A 22,926-nucleotide genomic window follows, 5' to 3' on the forward strand; every position below is an offset into this window, starting at 1 on the left:
GTGGGGGGTCATAGAAAGGGGCATGTGAATGTGTACAGAACCTAGGTAAAATTTATGTTCATTGCTCTGCCCTTTTTTGCCTCTGGCCCTGAGCACCACTGGCATGTGACCCCTGGAAGGTTGTCCAGAAGGGAATGGAGATAGCTCAGTTGGTAGGGCATGAGACTCTCAGGGTTGAGGGTTCGAGCCCCATGTTGGGCAAAAGATTTCAGCCTTGCAGGGGGTTGAGCTAAAAGGCTCTTGTTGTCCCTTCCAACTCTATGATTCTATAATTTGCAGACCCCCGAGCCTGCTTTAATTTTACAGTCATGATTATGGATATACTGAAACAGACAGGTGAACCAAATGGCAATTTCTGAGGTCAGAAGTAACAGTTTAGATGCTGTGTGCATCCTGAACTGCTGTCTATATTTATTCCATCTTCCCAATGTTTCCTTGCCAGTTAATTTTGGAGCATCATGTGATCTTTCACACAATGTAAAAGCCACTTCTGGGTGGGGTATAAATATTATTATTATTATTATTATTATTATTATTATTATTATTATTAGGAGCCTAGTGAAAGTTTAGCACTTATGTCTGTACTAATTATTTCTAGGGTAAAAAAATCCACTTTCAACTCTGTTCACTTGGGAAATCGCAGGCGTTTTGCCCTGTAATTTCCCCCCAGTTTGCATGAGCACACACCACACGTGTGATGAAATGTGGGGTGGTATCCTGCATACAGTTCTTCTCCACCCTTTAACATTTAGCATAACAGGGCAGCATATCAGTAAAAAAAATCACAGTTCCATAACGCAACTGGTACCACAGTCCAAAGCGAACATCAGATATCTTGACAGAAGTGCTGTCATAACCAGGGAAACTAATGCAATCAACCTCACATCCAACTGCAGCGAATGCATTTCAACCCAAGTGTGCCACTGACAGCACTTAGCGACTTGGGTCCAAACTTTGACTTGCCACCTGCTAATCCTCGGGTCTGTCTGCTTGTTTTGTGGTGCCACTACTTAGCTAGCCACACACCATCTTTGTCTTTGATCTTCTTCCAACACAATGAAGCTCCTTGTGATTGCTGCAAATGCCCTTCCCTATCTCCTGCTCAACATCAAAAAAACTAAGATCCTGGCCACTGGGCCCACCACCTCCTGGCAAACAGAAGAGGAAGAAATGGAGGCAGTGAGAGATTTTACTTTCTTGGGCTCCATGATGACTGAAATTAAAAGATGCCTGCTTCTTGGGAGAAAGGCGATGGCAAACCTAGACAGCGTCTTAAAAAGCAGAGACATCACCTTGCCAACAAAGGTCCGTATAGTTAAAGCCATGGTTTTCCCAGTAGTGATGTATGGAAGTGAGAGCTGGACCATAAAGAATTGATGCTTTTGAATTCTGGTGCTGGAGGAGACTCTTGAGAGTCCCATGGACTGCAAGAAGATTAAACATATCCATTTTTAAGGAAATCAGCCCTGAGTGCTCACTGGAAGGACAGATCCTGAAGCTGAGACTCCAAGACTTTGGCCACTTCATGAGAAGAGAAGACTCCCTGGAAAAGATCCTGATGTTGGGAAAGATGGAGGGCACAAGGAGAAAGGGACGACAGAGGACGAGATGGTTGGATAGTGTTCTCGAAGCTACCAGCATGAGTTTGACCAAACTACGGGAGGCAGTGGAAGACAGGAGTGCCTGGTGTGCTTTGGTCCATGCAGTCACGAAGAGTCTGCCACGACTCAATGACTCAACAACAACAACAAATCTCCTGCTCCCTTTTTTTCTCTGTTCCATCCCATCACCCACACCTGGCTCTGACACCTGGCTTCCAGCCGCTTGCTGTTTTCAGGTGGGATTCAGTTGTGTACTGGCAAAGTCAGTTTGTGCAGTGGATTTGATGATCAAGTGTAACAGATTCGCTTCCACCCCCAAACTGCACTTTTTGCAATAAGAAAAGTGGTGGGAAAGTGTAATGGGAAATGTGTGATAATGAATGCTTGATGCAGCTGTAGAAATGAACACATCTGAATTCTCAATAAACAGTGGAGGTCTTCTGAACCTCCCACAAGGTTTATGAAAACAAGTCAGGATGAATCTCAATAAGCAGTGATGCAAAAATCACACTTTCTGTGTCTCTCCTTGACACATTAGCTAGAGTGGAGTTCATGGTTTAATGGGAAGCACCCTCTTTGGGTGACAAGGTGTCTTACTTACTTCGAATTGTGGTAAATTTCAAGATCAGTAGGCCAGGGCATTGCATTTTAAGTAACTTAAAATGGTGGGCAGCTTTGGGAGATCATGGATGAAGCCGAGCACAGCCAGTTAGGTGCCACTGCAAGCCCCTGGGGCCCTTGGCCTGTGACCAGCCTGGCCGGCTGCTGGTGGCAGCCCTGCAGGAAGAGGCTTGTTGGTACTCTGGACCACCTGACCAGATGCCAAGTAATCTGGCAGAATTGGTAATCCTGTCCAGAGGTGGCACCTTTGGGAGTTTACCCAGCAGCGCCTTCTGCAAACTTGGAGGCCCCTGCCTGCCAGGAGCATCTTGGTCTGAGGCCACCATTTGTGCATCTGGAAAGTCTTTGCCAGCTTTTGCATTGGATTGCAGTTCTGTTCCAAGTGGGGAATGGGGGTTTAGCTGAGAGGTGCAATGAGTGTGAGGCTCTCCCCCTGCTGTTTTTCCTTGCACTTCTCATTGCCTTGCTGTAACTCCAGGTTTTGCCCACTTTCCTGGAAATTAAGCTAGAAGAGGGAGAACGGAGAGGTCCTTGGAAGCAAGCAGGACAGGACAGAATGAGACTTACTCCCATGTGCACAGGTGATTCCAGACTGAAAATGAGAGGACAATGAACTCCATTGGCTTAGCCCTAATCCCATAACAGTTGCCCATGGCTCTATCATACATACAGTCATCTGATCTATCTTAAAGCCATTTTTTGCTGGCTACTGTCCCACAGCAAGGAGTTCCAAATGTTATTTGCATATAATTTGACTAAGAACTTCTCTGCTGCCTGTCCATTTCAGTGGAGGAGCCACCCTGGTCTTCCAAGATCAACCCGATCTACCTGAGTGCCTTTTAGCCTTGGGAAGAGATGTGTTGGCCTATGGAGTCTTATAGCCCGTGCCATGACAATTACAGCTTATGAGAGGCTGGGCGGCAGAACGCACAGCGAGCAGAAGGACTTGAGAATCGGTTGTGATTTCCTTTCTTTTTTTAAAAAAATGATATTTATAAGAAGTTTAAAGATTACAGAAAAAAGAAAAAAAAAGAACAATAGAAAATTTAACAGAACATACCTTACAATACATAAAAAGAAAAACAGAAGAACAATACAACAAGACAACAAAAAGAAACAAAAGCATTAAAACACACATCCAATATTCCATATCTTTACCTTTCATTTACTTGTTTCCTCGACCTCCTCACACCTCCCTTTTTTGTATTCCAGTTCAATTAGCTATTTCAGCAAATTCTTTCCATCTTTCTCAATTTTTGTTCTATAATTTATCTTAACGGTCTAACCTTAATTTTTTTTCCATTTTGGCCCATTATCAATCAGTTTTTACTTAATTCTTTATTACATTTCTGCTAAAGCCTTATAGCTTCATTCCAGCATCCTTCTAACATTCATTAATTTTGCAATATTTCTGTAAATATACTTTAATTTTTTTCCAATCTTCTTCCACCGACTCTTCTCCCTGGTCTTGGATTCTGCCAGCATTTCTGCCAGTTCCATATAGTCCATCACCTTCATCTGCCATTCTTCCAAGGTGGGTAGATCTTGTGTCTTCCAATACTTTGCGATAAGTATTCTTGCTGCTGTTGTGGCATACATAAAAAAAGTTCTATCTTTCCTTGGCACCAATTGTCTGACCATGCCCAGGAGAAAGGCCTCTGGTTTCTTCAAGAAGGTATATTTAAATACCTTTTTCAATTCATTATAGATCATCTCCCAGAAAGCCTTAATCCTTGGGCACGTCCACCAAAGGTGAAAGAATGTACCTTCAGTTTCTTTACATTTCCAACATTTGTTATCAGGCAAATGGTAGATTTTTGCAAGCTTGACTGGTGTTATGTACCACCTATAGATCATTTTCATTAGATTCTCTCTTAAGGCATTACATGCTGTAAACTTCATACCTGTGGTCCACAACTGTCAGCTATCATTATGTTATGTCCAACATCTTGTGTGATTGTGATTTCCTTTCAGTGACCCTGTGTCCCTGCTTTGCTAGAGAATCCTCCAGTTCTGCACGTCTGTGGGTGGGGTGGCTCTATTTTTAGGAAAGGGATATGAAATTCTTGGCTGGTTGGAATCCCAGAGGTCCTTGAAAGCGAGACTTGTGGCAGAAAATAATGTGTTATCTGGAGCTATTCTGTGAAGCTGGAGTTCTGGGTAGAGATAGATCAGTGGTCAAAGCCTCTGTTTTGCATGCATCAATCTTGGATTGATTTTGAAATCTGTATTTTTCAACCAAATGCGTAAGTATGAGACAGTGGTCTAAACTGGGACAGCCTTTGGAAAAACCTATTTGTTCTTTCCCTGGTAAGTTTAGATTTTTCATCCATGTAAGCAGTTTAAGTAACAGGTGCTTAGAGTAGATTTTCCCTGTCACTGACAGTAGACTTATCGGTTTGTAGTTCTTTAGTTCACCTGGGCCACCTTTTTTAAAGATGACTTTTTAGAAAAAGATTGAAATAATTATTGATATGAGCCATATTTCAGGGATAATTCCATATTCATCAGTGAGAGCCAATAATTGTGCTAGGGGTTCTGCCCACCAGTCTATGAAGGTCTTAAATAATTCTATTGGTAGACCATCCTGCCCTGGCGACTTGCCTAGTTTAAAACTATTAACCATTCCGCCAATTTCCTCCTCTTTCACCCTTGGCCACTCCTCTAGTCTGTCCAGGTTGTTATCATTGCTGTCTTTTCCATTCAATTCACCATGCAGGTCATTAAATATGGATATGAAATACTGGGTCCATTTGGATTCTGCAATTGGTGGAACAACTAAATGGTTGCCCAAGTTTCAGGCCTCCATACAATAACAACCAAAATGTTGTGTGTTGTTTTTGTTTTGGATGGAGTCGAGTAATTGGGACCATTTTTGGGAGGCATATTTTTTTTCTTTTTGGCCAAAATATTTTGGCCAAGATATTTTCTTTCTTCATTAAGGTAGACAGTTCAGTATGGATATCTTTGAAAATTCGGCACATTTTCTTTTAAGTTGAAAACATTCATCGTCGAACCAGAGTCTAGTTCTGCATTTAAATGCCCTGACAATTGGTGGAGTGTTGAGTTCTTCAAACATTTTGAAAATTTCACTATATACTTTCAGAATGTCACTACGAGAATTGATATTCTTTAGGTTAGACAGCCCCTGGTTTCTCAAATCAGCTGTAAGTTTTTGCCCCACTACTACACTCATTTCCTGAGACCATTTAGTTGGGTCATTTGCTTGTGTTGGCAAAATTTTGTGCTATTCCAATTAGTTGTTTATAAATTGAAGTTGAAATTTATAGACACCAGCAGTGGTTGGTGATCACTTTCTGTACACGTCCCAATTTTGAAATCCACTATCAGATTTACAGTATCGTAAGAGACCAGCATGCAATTGATGATACTACATCCTCAAGGAGGGAAATTTGTGAATTCCTCATATCTATCCCCAGCTGTTGAGCCATTCACAATTTGTAACTTAAAATTGTTACACAGCTTGAGCAAATGTGTACCTTCCCTGTTTATAACCTTGTCTCTAGAGAGTCTTGCTATTTTCATTGAATATGCAATATCATCGGAGGTATTCCAATTTAAAGTGGTACATAATTGTTTGTTATCAATTCCCACCCTAGCATTAAAATCACCTGCTATTACTAATGAGGGGTTTGGGTTTCTATCTGTCAAATTTTCAATGTAAGAGTTTAATTGTGACCAATTTTCAGTGGAGATAATGTTTGTAGTAGGGGGGATATAGACATTTACAAGCAACAAGATACCATTTTTAGTAGTTAAAAGTAGAGCTTGTGCAAATGAAGAGCATTTTTCTAACTGTTTGACTTCAAACCTTAGATTGTCTTTAACCAGACAGCAAAAACCTGCTTTGCATACAGAAGTTCCCAGGTTCAGACCCTGCAATCGCCAGGCAGTGAGACCCCTGCCTGAATCCCTGGCCTACCATAGGTCCTCTTTTCCCAGGACACGTCCTCTTTTTCTTGGGTAAAATGAGAGTTGTCGTAGCCATCCATAGTTAAAAGTAGAAGTCGGCAAATGTGTCCTCTCTGTGGGTGCTTAATCTTTTCTTTTGCTTGCCACTCCTCTGCTCTGCATTGCAAACCGTGGGCTGTGCTTCCCGGCCTCTTCCCCCTGCCCATAAGAGCCACAGCTGTATTTTGCTTCTTTATTTTAAACTTGGTTTCATTGAATCATAGAATCATAGAATCATAGAATCATAGAGTTGGAATATACCACAAGGGCCATCGAGTCCAACCCCCTGCCAAGCAGGAAACACCATCAGAGCACTCCTGACATATGGTTGTCAAGCCTCTGCTTAAAGGCCTCCAAAGTAGGAGACTCCACCACACTCCTTGGCAGCAAATTCCACTGTCAAACAGCTCTTACTGGCAGGAAGTTCTTCCTAATGTTTAGGTGGTATCTTCTTTCTTGTAGTTTGGATCCATTGCTCCGTGTCCGCTTCTCTGGAGCAGCAGAAAACAACCTTTCTCCCTCCTCTATGTGACATCCTTTTATATATTTGAACATGGCTATCATATCACCCCTTAACCTCCTCTTCTCCAGGCTAAACATGCCCAGCTCCCTTAGCCATTCCTCATAAGGCATTGTTTCCATGCCTTTGACCATTTTGGTTGCCCTCCTCTCAGTCAGCACCTCTCAGTCAGCCAGTTACAAATCCACTGAGTGGTAGCATAGTCAAGACCGCATTTTACCAGCTTCTTTACAAGAATATCAGGGGGCACCTTGTCAAATGCCTTGCTGAAATCAAGGTAGGCTACATCCACTGCGTTCCCTTCATCTACCAGGCTTGTAATTCTGTCAAAAAACGAGATCAGGTTAGTCTGACATGACTTATTTTTCAGAAATCCATGCTGAGTATTGGTGGTCACAGCATTCCTTTCTAGGTGCTCACAGACTGTTTGCTTAATGATCTGCTCCAGAATCTTCCCTGGTATTGATGTCAGACTGACTGGGCGGTAATTATTTGGGTCCTCTCTTTTCCCCTTTTTGAAAATAGGGACAACATTTGCCCTCCTCCTGTCTGCCGGGACTTCGCCTGTTCTCCAGGAATTCTCAAAGATGACTGCCAGTGGTTCTGAGATCACATCTGCCAGTTCTTTTAATACTCTTGGATGCAGTTCATCTGGCCCTGGAGACTTGAATACATCTAAACTAGCCAAATATTCTTGTACTATCTCCTTAGTTATTCTGGGCGGTGTTTCCTTTGCTGAATCATTTGCTCCAAATTCTTCAGGTCGGGCATTGTTTTCTTTATCGGAGAAGACTGAGGCAAAGAAGGCATTGAGGAGTTCACCCTTTCTGTGTCCCCTGTTTGCATTTCACCATCTTCTCCTCTGAGTGAGCCCACTGTTTCTTTGTTCTTCCTTTTGCTACGAACATACCCATAAAAGCCTTTTTTGTTGCTTTTAACCTCTCTAGCAAGCCTGAGTTCATTCTGTGCTTTAGCTTTTCTGACTTTGTGTCTACACGTGCTGGCTATTTGTTTGAATTCCTCTTTGGTGGTTTCCCCCCTTTTCCATTTTTTGTACACATCCTTTTTTAATCTTAATTCAGTTAAAAGTTCTTTAGATAGCCACCCTGGCTTCTTTAGGCACCTTCCATGTTTCCGTCTCATTGGTATTGCCTGACGTTGACTTTTACTATCTCCCTCTTAACAAACTCCCAGCCATCATGAACTCCCTTTCCTTTTAGTATTGCTGTCCATGGGATCTCACCCAGCACTTCCCTAAGTTTTATGAAGTTGGCTTTCTTAAAGTCAAGAAATTGAGTCCTAGTATGCTTGGCTGCTCCTTTCCGCTGTATAGTAAACTTCAGAAGAGCATGATCACTCGCGCCTAATGATCCTTCCACATCTACCCCACTAACCAGGTCATCAACATTGGTTAGGACCAGATCTAAAATGGCTGTTCCTCTTGTTGCTTCTCCCACTTTCTGGACAATGAAGTTGTCTGCAAGGCCAGTGAGGAATCTGTTTGACCTTATGCTCTTGGCTGAGTTTGACATCCAACAAATATCCGGCCATTTCCAAACACTCAGGCCATTTCCAAACATTTTCTTTATAATATATGCCTACTGTAAAAGCTAAACCAACACTAAATAAAGATTCCCAAACCTCATTTGGTATGTCCATCTGATGATCTTTTTGTGGGATAACCAGCCTCATATAACTAAGATGCTAATTAAAGCCTAATTAATGCATAATGGGGTTAATACCATAGAATAAGCTGCCCTGCTGGGCTTAGCTATATCCTCTTTCCCTCACCTAGGGAGGAACTAGGTAATCAAGGCCAATCTACCTGAGAAGCTCAGCATGTGAAGAGGTTTGAGCTGGTTGCTCCAGTTCGCCTGCATGGCTCTCACCAGCCGCTCTTGAGTTCCTGTACTAATCTAGAAACCTTTACCCCTTTATAACTAAGCTAACTTGCCTTTGCACGTTTTCTGAAGCATATGAATCTGAACTTCGGAAAGTTTGTAAGTAAACCATTTCTTTACTTACCAAACGTATGGCCCCCCCCCCATTCTTGGAGAAGAGGGAAACTTTAGAAAGAAACCTTTTCAGGGGACATTTTAGAACTCACTTGGAGGGGCACATATTTTAAAAGTCTAGCAGCCTATATTTCCATGCTTTAGTTTGCTGCATGTTTTGTGATTTTAAATCTCTGCTAATGACATCACGTGCATGCACAGAAGTGGTGAATTGCCACACATGCAGACACGGGTTGCGTTCGCTTCTGGATGTGAATGGGGCTCCGGAACTGTACAATGTGCCTGTGCTTCACTCTCCCACTTTCGTTAGTTAATATTTGATAGATAATTTGGTGAGGGCTCCCCCCAAAAAAAAATTGTATTCCCAATTAACCTTTCAAATTCCATTTTTGTTCTTCTTAATTCTTAAATATGTTTTCATTTGTATAAATTGGAACGCGGGGTGGGGAGGTTACTGTTCACATTCATCTAACATTTGCCAAACATTTTCAGCTATAAACCTAATTACAATAGTTTCAAATGTCCGTGCATCTTAAGAGTTAACTACCATTCATTTCAAGGGCATTGTGCAGTAGAAGTGCTTCCTGGATTGTGCTCATGGGGTCAGATTTGTCCGCCTCCTAGTTTTAATGACCACCCACATTGCCACTTCAGCCAATTCCTACATTTTTATCCTGCCATTGCTCAAGGAGCTGTGGTTGGTTTACATGGTTCTCCTTCACCTCAATTTTATTACTACAACAGCCTTCGTGGGCAAAAGAGGATTTGAATCGGGGTTTCCCTGGTCCTCCCAGTCTGACATTCTAAGCACTACTCCATGCTGTCTCTTGCCCTGAAAACAAGGTTGTATCTCATCACACACAAACCCAGGACCTTAATGCCCTCTATTCCCTCCTTTTGTGATTTTAAAAATAATAATCTCTGAACCAGGACTTAATTTGTACCTCAATCTCTTCCTGGCATCAGTTTTCAATTGCAGCGCATAGTGAGTAGTGGACCAAGTGTGAATGGTCCTTGAGCATGTGCAGAGTACATTTATCTCATGACAAAGTGAACTGTTTGCAGGTTAGAGGGTCAAGTTTCTTGACTTACCTGAATCCCTGGCATCTCTTTTTCTCGAAGGTAAACCCTGCCCCCTCCACCTCCCTGAACTGCCCTCCATGCCTGGGTTTGCTAATAAAATTGATCTGCTAATAAAAGAGAGTGAGAGAGATTCTGCAGGTAAAACTGTTTTTGCTTTCCATTAGTTACACTTAGGAAAATGAGCTGGTTTTGACCTTGATTTAATGGAAAAACTTATTATGACTCAGTCTGAAAACTCTTTGAGGCCACATGACAGCAGCAGCAGCAGCCGTGTTCGCAGAGCCAATCCCCTGCAACTCACATTCCCCAATTCCCTGGTGCCTAGTAAGACAAGGATTGTTAAGCATGTGCCCACCCCCTGCTCAAATTAAACAACAGAGACACATAACTCCCATAATATACCCCTTTCCCATTATGACTATTTTTTAATGCTTGATGAACTTCTTGTAGTCATTTGCATGCTTGGGTAAAATGACTTTTGCCAGAAATGACTCTTTAGAAGTTTGTAGGGTCAGAATGCAAAGACCAGACTGGCTGAGTCAGTTTAACCAGTAGTGTTCACAGTATTCTATTGCGGGGTGGGGGTGGGGGGTGTCACATTTTTTGGATATGTGGGCTCTGATCCAAAGGGCTTGCCTGTGCATATACTGACAGAATGGTGTACAGACATCTCACACCAACCCTTAATAGCTAATCATTGGCTGGATGAAATTTGCAGACATAGACATTAGCTAAGTGGATGAAGCCTGTCCAATTTCAAATAGGTGCAAGGTGGGATGTTCCTTTTAAATCTCTCCCCAAAACAGTGTGAGTGGATGTGAAAATTGAGGGCACTGTTTGGAAGCTAAAGTTGTCGATAGCAAAACTCCTCTCCCTCCTCTCCCGCCCTCCATCCTGATGTCTTTCTTATACAAAGAACTTGGGTGGGTGTGTATATATATATATATCCGCAAGAGGCTGTCTGTGTCCCTCCAGATCTCCAAATTGGCTCTGAAGCTTCATAAAGAACCAAATTCTGTTAGGGATTATTCAGAGAATTCCCGCTTTGTTTCAGGAAAGACCCGAGTATCCCCAAAGCAACCCACTTAAGTTTGAGATTATGAAAACCAAGTGCACATCCATAATTAATACTGCACATTTCTCCTAAAATATTCATGATAAAAAAAAATTTATTGTTTCCCAAGACTTCATGAGATTTGACTTAGAGAAAGCATGTTTCAGAGGTGCTGTAAGTTAAGAGGTAAAATTGAATGTTTTACTCTCCTCCAAAAAACAAAATCTTGTGCTTCAGCTTCATGGAAATTGAAGAGCACATTGTAAAAAAGATTACAAAGATTTCAAAGACACATTTTGCAGGGTCAGCTTTTGTGAAAACCCACCTCCCTATTTTGACAAAGAAGACTTGGGGATCTGTAGTCCAAAAGAGCTATCATCAACATAGCAAGCTACCTTACAGTGACTCAGGGCTTGTCCACACTTCCGCTTGTCTTGTGCCTAGAAAGCACTGGTCTGAAGGGTTTTCCACTTGACCCGCACTTTCTAGGCCTGGTCCAAACAGTTTTCCCCTTGCCCATTCCTTTCCCAGGGAAAATCCACTCTTTAGTGCTACTTGCATTTTCCAGTGTGGACAAATGTGTGGTTTGTTCCTTAAGTATCCCATGAAGGCAAGAATGCCCAGACCATCAGGGGGCGTCTCTGATGCTGTGAAGATGACCTGCATATGGACATTCTCTCCTTCATAGTATGTTTTACTTCGATAAAGCGTTGTCAATCAGGAAGTGGTTTGATTGATGCTATTTGAGCAGGCATTCTTCTTGCCAGGTCAGCAGGGCAGGGGCTGTGTGGGGCAGGTGCTCAGTTTGCCCCTCTTCTCTTTGCAGACAGCAGCGACAGCGAGCTCGAGCTCTCGACCATCCGGCATCAGCCAGAAGGGCTGGACCAGCTCCAGGCTCTGACCAAGTTCACCAAGAAGGAGCTGCAGTCCCTCTATAGAGGCTTCAAGAACGTGAGTGGGAAGCTTCCACTGGCTTCTTGCACCCTCCCAGGCATTTCCTGAACTCCAGACTTCCCCAAGCCATGGGAAATCTCAGAGCATCTTTTCAGGAGATCAGATTTTTCTATCAGGGTGGGCCACTGATAGTGTTTTTGTGCCATCTTGTTTGGATAAGTATTTTTACCCCACTCTTTAGATGAAAAGGAGCTCTTAAAGCTTCATAACCAAGACAGTCTCTGCTTGCAATTTAAAAGATGTGGCACGAAAGGAAAGGGGAGAAGGAGGGAAAGGAAGTTCAGGCACTGGTTCTTAGTTTAAAAGTTCTTAAGAGTGTTCTTTCTGGAAGGGATGGGAGAATCAAGTTCCCTGTACTAGGAGTTTCTAACCTGCACACTACAGGGGTTGTAGGATTACATCTCCCATCAGCCACCACCAGCCAGCATGGCAGGTGGTCAGCGATGATAGGAGCTATAGTTCAACAATATCTGGAAGGCTACAGGTTCCCCTGTCCCTCCAGTATCTAGGCATAAGAAGAACAATCTACCCAATGGACCTAAACCAGTTAAAGATGTGATTTTCTCTCCCTGTGGAGCTGTAGTTCTGCGAGGAAAGACAGGGAGCTTTGGCAGAGACTTGGATTATTGAGCAGATCTGCCCAAGAAGCCTCGTCATTTGGCTTCAGCACGAAGTGCCTTTCAAGAAACCACCCTGCCTTCTGTTCCATGTATCTTTAATCACTGTTTCCTGTAATACTTGGCTCTCGGGCATCATCGAAATACTAAGTTAATTGTTTCTCTGCCAGTGCATATTATTCCATTTTCACTGGGATCCATCTCAGAATTGACTGATGAATCAACAGCCTTTATTTTGTAGACAGACTTTCATGTTGCCACTTTTTTAGTATTGCTTAATGGAGAAGGTGGGACGTTCCACTTCCTCTGAATTCATGAAACTTGAATTTGACTGCAAGGCCTTCTTGCACCCCAAGTAAAAAACAAATCCCCCAGTTTCCCTTCACTCGGCAGTCAGATCCTATAACTTAGTTGCTCATGTAACACATAGTTAAACTATGGAACTCGCTCCCACAGTGATGAGCACCAACTTAGATGGCTTCAAAGAAGATTAGACAAAAACAAGGAGGATAAGGCTATTAAATGGCCCAGGAATGCAATTCCTCAAGGAGATAATCTTCTGAGGCCCTTCTCCAAGAGAGGTCCAGAGTGTGGCAACACGAGAACAGGCCTTTTCTGCAGTGGCCCCCTGTCTGTGGAATGCTTTCCCCTGGGAGGTTCGCCTGGGCCTTCATTATACACCTTTATCCCCCAGCCAAAAACATTCCTCTTTAACCAGGCCTTTCGCTCATTCTCACCCAATGCCCTTTTAATACGGGGGGGGGGGGAGTTGTTTTTATTTTAATTATGTGTTGTGTGTTTTTATATTGTGATTTTAAGTTGTAACCACCCTGAGACCTGCGGGTATAAGGTGCTATGCATCATCATCATCATCATCATCATCAGTGCTACTAGAATCATAGAATCATAGAGTTGGAAGAGACCACAAGGGCCATCGAGTCCAACCCCCTGCCAAGCAGGAAACACCATCAGAGCACTCCTGACATATGGTTGTCAAGCCTCTGCTTAAAGACCTCCAAAGTAGGAGACTCCACCACACTCCTTGGCAGCAAATTCCACTGTCAAACAGCTCTTACTGTCAGGAAGTTCTTCCTAATGTTTAGGTGGAATCTTCTTTCTTGTAGTTTGGATCCATTGCTCCGTGTCCGCTTCTCTGGAGCAGCAGAAAACAACCTTTCTCCCTCCTCTATGTGACATCCTTTTATATATTTGAACATGGCTATCATATCACCCCTTAACCTCCTCTTCTCCAGGCTAAACATGCCCAGCTCCCTTAGCCGTTCCTCATAAGGCATCGTTTCCATCGTTACTGACCATGATGACTATGTCCTGCCTCCACAGGAGGAGACAGCAATGCCAACATCAGACACTGGGACTTACCTGTGGGCAGAGTGCTCATGCGCTCATGTCCTGCTCAAAGGAGTCCCACCGGCATCTGGTTGGTCACTGTGCAAACAGGATACTGGACTAGAGGGGCCACTTTGGGCCTGATCCAGCAGGTTTGCCTTATGTTCATAGCTGTCAACTTTTCCCTTTTTTTGCGAGGAATCCTATTCGGAATACGGGAATTTCCCTTTAAAAAAGGGAAACGTTGACAGCTATGCTTATGTTCTGACCCCACTCAGCTTCCTGGTGCACATGACTTACTGAAGACCTGGAGTCCCCAGTGTGGTTCCCACAGGTTGTTGTTTTTTATGGCGCTCACAGGGACACACCCCTTGCTGAAGTCTTCTGTTGTTCGCAATAGAGTAGGTAGCCATGTGTGTTTAGCTGTGGTGTGTGCAGTGGGCCCTCAACAATTTATCGGGATGGCAAATTTGCCCGTGAGAAGAAAGGGTGGCAACCCCTGCTCAAGACTGTCTGGCCCCACCTCACAGATGCCCATGCATTAGCAAGGTTGCCTGGAAGAAACAGGAGACTGAAAAACCAGCGCTTTGAATGCGTGTAACACCAGATGGCACCAGAGAGCAGGAATTTTGTTTATATGTGATTTTCCATAGGGTTTTTTTTTCTTTTGTTATAATCATCTAATTTCTGACTTCTTTATAGCATTTATTCCTGTGGATAGATTCACCCAACGTCTATACACATGTGGCAGATAGCACACAGACTTCCACATGAGGGTGTCATTCTGGTCATGTGGAATCTTCTCCATAGATCAGGGTGGCACTCTCCAGATGTTGTTGGACTCTTAGCTCCCACCAGCCCCAGCCAGCATGCCCAATGGCTATAGTCCAGAGCAAAGGAGGGCAGCACATTACTTATCCCTGCTGTCATGGGTGTGGCTAAGGGGGGCGGGGGCAGCTGCCCCCCAATCAAGTAAATCAATAAAAATACTTAACTAACTGAGGTTCTGCCCCCCATAACATGAAGCCTGCTCCCCAATATAAATCCTGACTATGCCCATGCCTGCCATAGGTGGCCATGCTAATTCCCGGGGGCCTTGAGGTGGGGCTCAAGTCTGCATCAGGAGGGGCAAGCTTGCAGCCCCACTCCCCAGGAACCATGTGATGATGACACTTTCACGCCAGGATCTTGTGTTTCCCATGAGACCTGCGAATCCTACACCCAGGACCAAACAGCACTGGGAAGTGGGTCTCCTCTGCCTTTAACAACAGTCTGGCACGCAGAAATTTAGCAGGTGGGCACTTTCCTCATCTCTTTATAAATAAATGTCTACACGCTTGCTTGCTTTATTTCCTGCATATCAGGATGTTGCTAAGGGCACAGGAGCTGGGCCAGCAAAAATGAAAGGTGGCCAGAAGGCAAGTGGAAGTCAGGATGCCTGCAGCTCTCATTTTGGAGCTGGTTTAGGGGGAAGGACCACAGCTCAGTGGAAGAGCGTCTGCTTTGCATACAGAAGGTCTCAGGTTCAGTCCCAGCAGCATCTCCAGGTGGGATTGGGAGAGACTCCCTGTCTGAAACCCCATCACTGCTAAGAATATTGAGTTAGTCCAGTCATCTGACTCGGTAAACAAGGCAGCTTCCTCCAGGAAGGACTGCAGCTCAGTCCTTGGCATGCAGAGGGTCTCGGGCTCAGTCCCTGCCTCCACCATGGCAGGGCTGGGAAAGATGTCCTGCGTGAAACCTGCCCCTGCAGTCAGTCTGACAAAGTATAAGGCAGCTTCCTGCATTCTTCACAGCTCTTTGCAGAAACAAGAGTGAGTCACCGTGGGTGTCTAACTCTGCGTGTGCAAATTACGCATTACTGAGTTTGAGGACAAATTAGAGCAAAGCTTTATGTGTAGTCTTCATAAGACATATGCGGTCCCTGATGCTTCCCAAAGTCCCACATTCTTCCATTCTGTCAGTGACTGGTTCCTTTCTTCCTGTTAATCTCCTCAATTTTCCTGGCTTTAAAAAAAGCCCTGTCTGCCTTTTCTATGGAAGAGGCAGCTTTTTATTACATTTTTTAAAAAAAAAACTTTTTACCTGCTTCTAGGGCTTGGGAAAAGTAAGTTCCCTCCCTCAGCTTTCTGAAAACCAAGTGGGATGCTTCTGCAATACTACATACGCAATATATGTGTCTGTGTGTGGTGTACTAAAGTTAGAAACCAGTAGCTGGATTGGTCTGTTCTAAGGACCTTCTGTATACTTATTTAAGAGCAACCCTTTCAAATTCTTTTGTTTTTGTTTTTTAAATATTTATTGAATTTTATAACAATTAATGATACAAATCTCATTCGTCATGTTATTTACAATTATAACCCTATCAAATCCAATTAGACTTACTTCTGAGTAGACCTGCATAGGATTGAAAACTCTAATGTGAGGTACCCATGGGGAAAACGGAAGCAGGATTATCTTTATTCCATACTGGTTCATCCAATACCCTTTTCTCTCTCCAGCTACACCTAGCTCTGGTTCTGCCTGCTCCTGGCATGTGGTTCCTTAAGACGAGATGGAGTCGACTCTGTGGGGCAACCTAATTTGGTTGAGGATGGTCTTGTGATTTTTGTTTTGGGTCAGATGTTGGGCCATAACAGAAAGTGAGGCTTGGGGTGGAAGTGCACATGGGACCTGAGTGAGGCTTTGCTGCTATTTGCCGGGAACACTTGTTTCCAAGTGGCCAGTGGGTGAAGCTCCAGAGGGTAACTTCCTTCTGACTTGCATTGATAGGAGTGCCCCAGCGGCTTGGTGGATGAAGAGACCTTCAAACTGATCTATGCTCAGTTCTTCCCGCAGGGAGGTGAGTCTGGGACTGATATCTTCCTTTCAGCTGCTATTTGGGTTAAGGCACTGAGCCCCCTGTGAGAGTGATGCTGCCACAAAGCTTTCCCCCAGAATGGCAGTCCATGCAAAAGCAAGAATGCCTAGCCAACTTCTAATGCTGTGCCTCTGCCAGCCTGGTGCGCTCCAGGTGTTATGGACTACAACTCCCATCAGCCTACCAGGTTGGCAAAGTCTGCTACATATACATCAAAATATGTATTGCTGCCTATATTGGCTGGTGAAGGCAGGTGAACATGGCAAGGATGTGGGTGGATTCCTATGGTAAAAATACCCAGGTACCTAAGCAGAACTTGAATAACCATCAAACCAGTTTAATTCCCCCTGAGAATTCTGGGAACTGTAGTTTTATTAGGGGGTGGCTATATGTGTGCTAGAAATTGCCAGCATATGTAGCTCCCTAACTAAGGTGGCCACTTAAGCATTGCCAAAAAAAGCAGAAATGTATCACCAAAATAGGACACAGATTTGTATATAAAGTTTGAGTAACTGTGATTTGATGAGGATGCACAGAATTATTTGTGAGCTCCCGTTGCTCGGTCCCTGCTCCTGCCCACCTAGCAGTTTGAAATCAAGTCAAAGTGCAAGTAGATAAATAGGTACCGCTCCGGCAGGAAGGTAAATGGCGTTTCCGTGCGCTGCTCTGGTTCGCCAGAAGCGGCTTAGTCATGCTGGCCACATGACCCGGAAGCTGTACGCCGGCTCCCTCGGCCAATAACTAGAGATGAGCGCCGCAACCCCAGAGTTGTCCTTCTCTCAGAACTACCATTTCAGGGTCCACGTGGATGTAATTATGCCTATACCCTTAGAAAGCATGACCAAGACCAGTGAAACTTGGGTTCAAATCCTTTCTCTCTCATGCACAACTTAACCTCAGGATTATTATTTTTAAATAGTATTTATTAAGTTTCCCAATTTAACAATCCAATAAAGGCCACATTAAAGACATTCTGAATTATAAAACAATCAAACAATCCAAATATTAAGCCAAATCATATATCTTTGTTTGACTTCCCATGCTCTGAGGTCGGAGGATTGCCATCATCTCACATTTGCACTGCTTTCTTAATTAGTCCAGGTGATTCCCATAAATCAATCTGATGTTAATCCTTCGTTCGTTTTCACAGCCTCTGAGTTTGTCCCAACTTAACCTCAGGATTGCTGTGATGATAAAAATGTGATTATAAAAAAAATCTCCTGGATGACATTTTGAGTCCTCAAAATAAATGCAGAACATGGATAAATGTCCTCAGCAACATGGGGGCATTGCTCCAGGAACCTGTGTGGTGGCCGGGCAAATAATGTGGTCCCTTCACATGTGCTATTCCATCTTGCGCAAGAGAAAGGTGTTTCTGTGAAGCGGGTCCTTTCCTGTTGATAAGATGTGTGAGCCAGGGAAGGGCCGCCACTCAGTGCTAGAACACATGTTTGCATGCAGAAGGGGCCGGGTTCAATCCTGGGAAAGACTCCCTGCCGGAAGCCCCTGAAGAGCCCCCGCCAGTCAGCACTGACTAGAATTGAGGAAGATCTGTGGCCCCCTGGATGTCGCTGGACTCTGGCTCCCATCAAGCCCAGCCAGCGAGCTGCTTGACTACAACTCCCATCATCATTAACCATCATCAAGGATGATGGGAATTGGAGTCGAGCAAGTCTGGAGGGCTCCCACCATGCTGAGCTAATTGAACCAACCTGCCTGGCAGTATCCAGCACCTTCCTGTGTTCCTGCTTCGTAGGCAGAGTGAATAAGCAAGACCCCACAAGCCCCTGTAGCCCACCTGCTTCTGCTGTTCCCTCTGCAGATGCCACCATGTACGCGCATTTCCTGTTCAATGCCTTTGATGTGGACCGGAATGGAGCCATCCGCTTCGAGGTAAAGTGCTCTTCTCTCTGTTCCTTGGGTTGTGGCTCCAGGCAGTCCTTGGTGAACCATTTGGGAGGTAAAATTGGTCGGAAGCAATGGGACAGGTGGGGAAGGCCTCTCTTCTCGTGATCTACATGCCAACAGTTCTTTTGCTGAACATCACCTTGCTCAAAGAGGTTTTGGGTTGGGTACAAAACCCTGCCAAGCCTGTTTCCCAGAGGTGAAAGTAAGGGTGAACAGGTATACTTTTAATCTGCAGGCTGTTGCTCTGTGGAAAAAACCCAAATAGTGCTTTCTTGGGTGCCATTTCCCAGCCTCAAACATACCCCACAAGTGTTCCATTTTAAGCGGGACATCCAGAATCCCAGAAGCCAATCCCAGCTTCTGCTTGCATCCCAGAATGTCCCTTTTTCAGTCCTGCACTTTGGTGTGAGTCCTTGCCCCAGACCAAAAGAACCCTGCTGAGAGCTGGATCAGAGAGCTGGACCAGAAAGTGTATCCTTCTGATGTCCTGATTTGGGGAATGAAAATGTTGGAGGGTATGCATCAGGATCTGTCACTGGAAGGACAGATCGTGAAGCTGAGGCTCCAATACTTTGGCCACCTCATGAGAAGAGAAGACTCCCTGGAAAAGACCCTGATGTTGGGAAAGATGGAGGGCACAAGGACAAGGGGACGACAGAGGACGAGATGGTTGGACACTGTTCTCGAAGAACATGAGTTTGGCCAAACTATGGGAGGCAGTGGAAGACAGGAGTGCCTGGTGTGCTCTGGTCCAGGGGGTCATGAAGAGTCAGGCATGACTAAACGACTAAACAACAACAACATGCCTTCAGCTGATGCACCATATTCACCAGGAGTGAAGGGGGGTGTGAAGGGGGAGGTGCAGAGCAAAGAGGCACAGGTTGTCTTGACATAGATGTCAGCAGCAGGTGGAAACCTTTTGGAGCAATGGGCAAATTTGGAATTTTGACAAAGTGCTGTGGGTGCAAGGCACAAAATGGCAGCTACAGGGGCTCGGCATAATGGCAAGATCAGAAAAAGAGGCAGGACCACAAAATGGTGAGGGGATGCCCCCCCCCCGACACACCAGCTTACCCATCAATGGGAGAATGGCACCCACATCATCTACTGCTGCACTTGCTGACAAAGAGAAGCTCATTGCGCCTCTCCTCTGTTCAGAATGGATGAAACCTTTCACAGGTGCCATAGTGCATGCAGGCACATGGGAGCATTCTGTTGGTCTCCCCTGCTCTGGGGTCAGTATATCCCCTGCAGGCTTCCTTTGCCAGTGCCAGCTCCCAATTTTGCGGCAGAGGGGCTTGAGCAAGATCCCTTAAGGTAGCCCTTTAGGAGAAGGAAAACTCTGGTCCTAAACCTTCATTGCCTTGCTGGGTCTTCAAGAGAAGAAAAGGCTAAGGAGTAAATCCTACACAAATCCGGAGTAGAGTCCCTACGACAGTTGAATGGCACCTTCCGGCAACTCCTGCAGCCAAGCTGGTGCCAAATATCTAGCTCTGCTTTCCTTTGGACCACATCAGTGAGGCCGGGGGTGAGGGGAGGTCTTGCCATCTGGGCCAGCCAGGACCTCCCTGCATGCTGCCCAGGCTTGCACCCCAGGGAGGTCACTTTGGTGGTGCTAATACAGCAGTTTGATGGAGGCACACTCCATTGTCTCTTGAGACAGACAGATGCCAACAGCAACAACATATAGTTAACAACTATTAGTTGTGTACATTGCTTCCAATAGGTCTACTTCAGGTATGAATAACATTGGATGCAACACAGAATTGGAAGGTGTCAGCATAAAAACCGCTCTTGAATCTGCAATAGAAAATCCTTAATTGGCCTTAAGGAAATTCACAGACGTAGCAAATTTCAGAGAAGCAGGGAGAGTTCTAGCGTCGTTGGGGAGGTCCTGAGACTTTGCAGATTATACACAGTACACACATTACAAAGGCACTGCATGGAAAGACTGTAGCTCAGTTGTAGAGCATCTGTCCTGCATGCAGAAGGTCCCAGGTTCAGTCCCCAGCATCTCCAGGTAGGACTGAAACTCCCTGTCTGGATCCCTGGGGAGCCACTTGAAGGGCTTGTCCACACTTCTGTTTGTTCTGTGCTTTCTAGGCATGGGTCCGAGAGGTTTTACATTTGCCCCCCTGCTTTCCCTGGGAAACCTGCTGTTTACCACTGAATGTCCTTTGGGTTTCCTGTGGATTGACGCTTCTTCTGATTCAGTGATAAACAGCAGGTTTTCCTGGGGAAAGTGGCAGGGCATATGAAAAACCTCTTGGAGCCGTCCCTAGAAAACACTGGGCAGCCAGCTGGACCAAAGCCCTGAATCAGCATAAGGGTCCTGTGCTCCTGTGTTCTTACTATTACGCCCCATTTGGCTGGAAGTGGCTGCCTGAGAGTGGAGGGAAGGTGTGCTATTTTCATGGGAGCTGCACCATGGGATACCCAATTGCTCTGCCCCTTCCTCTCTTGCAGGATTTTGTCATTGGCCTCTCCATCTTGTTGCGTGGGACGGTGCATGAGAAGCTCAAGTGGGCATTCAACCTTTATGACATCAACAAGGATGGCTATATCACCAAGGAGGTGAGTTCTGTGTGTGTGTGTGTGAGAGAGAGAGAGAGAGAGAGAGAGAGAGAGAGAGAGAGCGCATTTGTGCTCATGCTCTGGCATCCTTGAGGCTACCTTTTAATATGTCTCTACTGTCCTTACTTACAACATAAACCTTGTCTGTCCCTAGTAAAGCGTTGCCCCATCTTTGCCTTTGGGGATGATTTGTTAAAACTGTCCTTCTTGGTAGTATGACGTTTTTAGAGTCCCTGTTCTTCAGGGTTTAGCTCTGGGCTCATTCAGATGACACCTATTTATTGAGCATTCATCCTGATTTGTTTGCACAGCTCTATACTTCATCAGGTCAAGGTAGTCAGATGGATACTGGGACCTTCTGCATGCAAAACACATACCGTATTTTTCGCCCTATAAGACACACTTTTTCTCTTCCAAAAATGAAGGGGAAATGTGTGTGCGTCTTATGGGGCGAATGCAGGCTCCTTGGCTTCAGCGATAGCAACGCGAAGCCTCCGAAGCCTGCGCTCCGGAGGCTTTGCGTTGCTTCTGCTGAAGCCAGGAGAGTCTGCTCTTTGAGGCTGGCGGTGGGGAAAGCAGCGCTTCCCCCATGGCCAGCCCCAGAGGATGGGGGGCAGCGGGAAGGCGTCGCACGCCTACCCGCTACTCTCCAACCCGCCTGTGGGCTTTTGCGGGAGATGGGGGAATTCCCCCACCTCCCACAAAAGCAGGCAAAAGCTGTGCACTCTTTAAAGGGGCTCCGCGGCTTCTGCTGGCTTTTCTAGGAGGTGGGGGAATTCCCCCACCTCGTAGAAAAGCCCGCAGGAGCCGCGCACCCTTTGAAGAGCACGCCGCTCTTGGGGGCTTTTGCGGGAGGTGGGGGAATTCCGCCACCTCCTGCAAAAGCAGGGAGAAGGTCTTGGAGTAGCGCACAGGCTGCGTGCAGCCTGTCCGCTGCTCCCAGAGCTGCAGGGGGGGGGACTCATATTTTTTTCCTTGATTTCCCCCCCTGAAAACTAGGTGCGTCCTATGTGCCAGTGCGCCCAATAGGGCGAAAAATACGGTACTCTCCTACTGCGCCACAGTCCTTGCGGTTTGAAGAAAGGGGTGGTTTAAATAGGAAGCTGCCTTATCTCATGTCAGACCACTGAGTCCATCTAGCTCAGCAAAGTGTGCACTGCCTGGCAGGGGGTCTCGAGGGAGGAGTCTTTCCCAGCCCTACTTGGAGATGCTGGGGATTAAATCTGGGGCCTTTAGCATGCAAGTTAGATGCTCTAGCCACTCAGCTACAGCCTCTTCCCCGACTGGAAGTCAGGGCTGATTAAGAAGTGCAAAAATCCTTTACATGACTCTTAAGCTTCTTGCCTTTGAGCAGAGTCAAACTAAAGAGTCCACTAAAGACAGAAAAGGAGTGGAGAGAAAGCTGGCTTCACCCAGCCTCTTGACTGCTCTGAAAGCTTTGCTGTCCTTCTCTGCCAGGAGATGTTGGCAATAATGAAGTCCATCTATGACATGATGGGCCGCTACACCTACCCAATCTTGCGGGAAGATGCTCCCATTGAACACGTGGAGAAGTTCTTCCAGGTAAGGGGACTGGGGGTGCGGGGCAGCAGGTAATTCCTTGATTAGCCAAGAAAGCAGCTGGGAGGCGCTGAAAAGGAGCAGGCAAGGTGGCGACGGAAGTTACAGGTGCCTGAAGCTGTTGTGTAGACACAAAAGTCCATGGCGGGGTTGTGCAATTCTCCTCATGCTCCTGCTGTGTGTTTTCCTTCCAGGTGTATCTGGACCATGACTCCCATCATCCTTGGCCATGGCCCATGT

The 22,926-nt window shown here is 45.4% G+C and overlaps 1 protein-coding gene across 6 annotated transcripts in view; it reads left to right on the forward strand.

Moving 5' to 3' along the window:
- Window positions 1–22,926, forward strand: part of KCNIP3 (potassium voltage-gated channel interacting protein 3) — a 115,012-nt gene that overhangs the window by 87,889 nt on the left and 4,197 nt on the right. For 5 of the 6 annotated variants that reach the window (XM_082230442.1, XM_082230443.1, XM_082230444.1 and 2 more), the window contains 5 exons: window positions 11,693–11,817; window positions 16,557–16,626; window positions 18,467–18,537; window positions 21,019–21,126; window positions 22,585–22,689. In XM_082230442.1, the coding sequence (XP_082086568.1) occupies window positions 11,693–11,817; window positions 16,557–16,626; window positions 18,467–18,537; window positions 21,019–21,126; window positions 22,585–22,689 (479 nt within the window). The remainder of the gene's footprint in view (window positions 1–11,692; window positions 11,818–16,556; window positions 16,627–18,466; window positions 18,538–21,018; window positions 21,127–22,584; window positions 22,690–22,926) is intronic. The other variant, XM_082230441.1, reaches the window with a different exon arrangement.

The sequence above is a fragment of the Podarcis vaucheri genome, assembly GCF_965113315.1.
Source record: "Podarcis vaucheri genome assembly, chromosome: 7".
Classification (NCBI taxonomy): Eukaryota; Metazoa; Chordata; class Lepidosauria; order Squamata; family Lacertidae; genus Podarcis; species Podarcis vaucheri.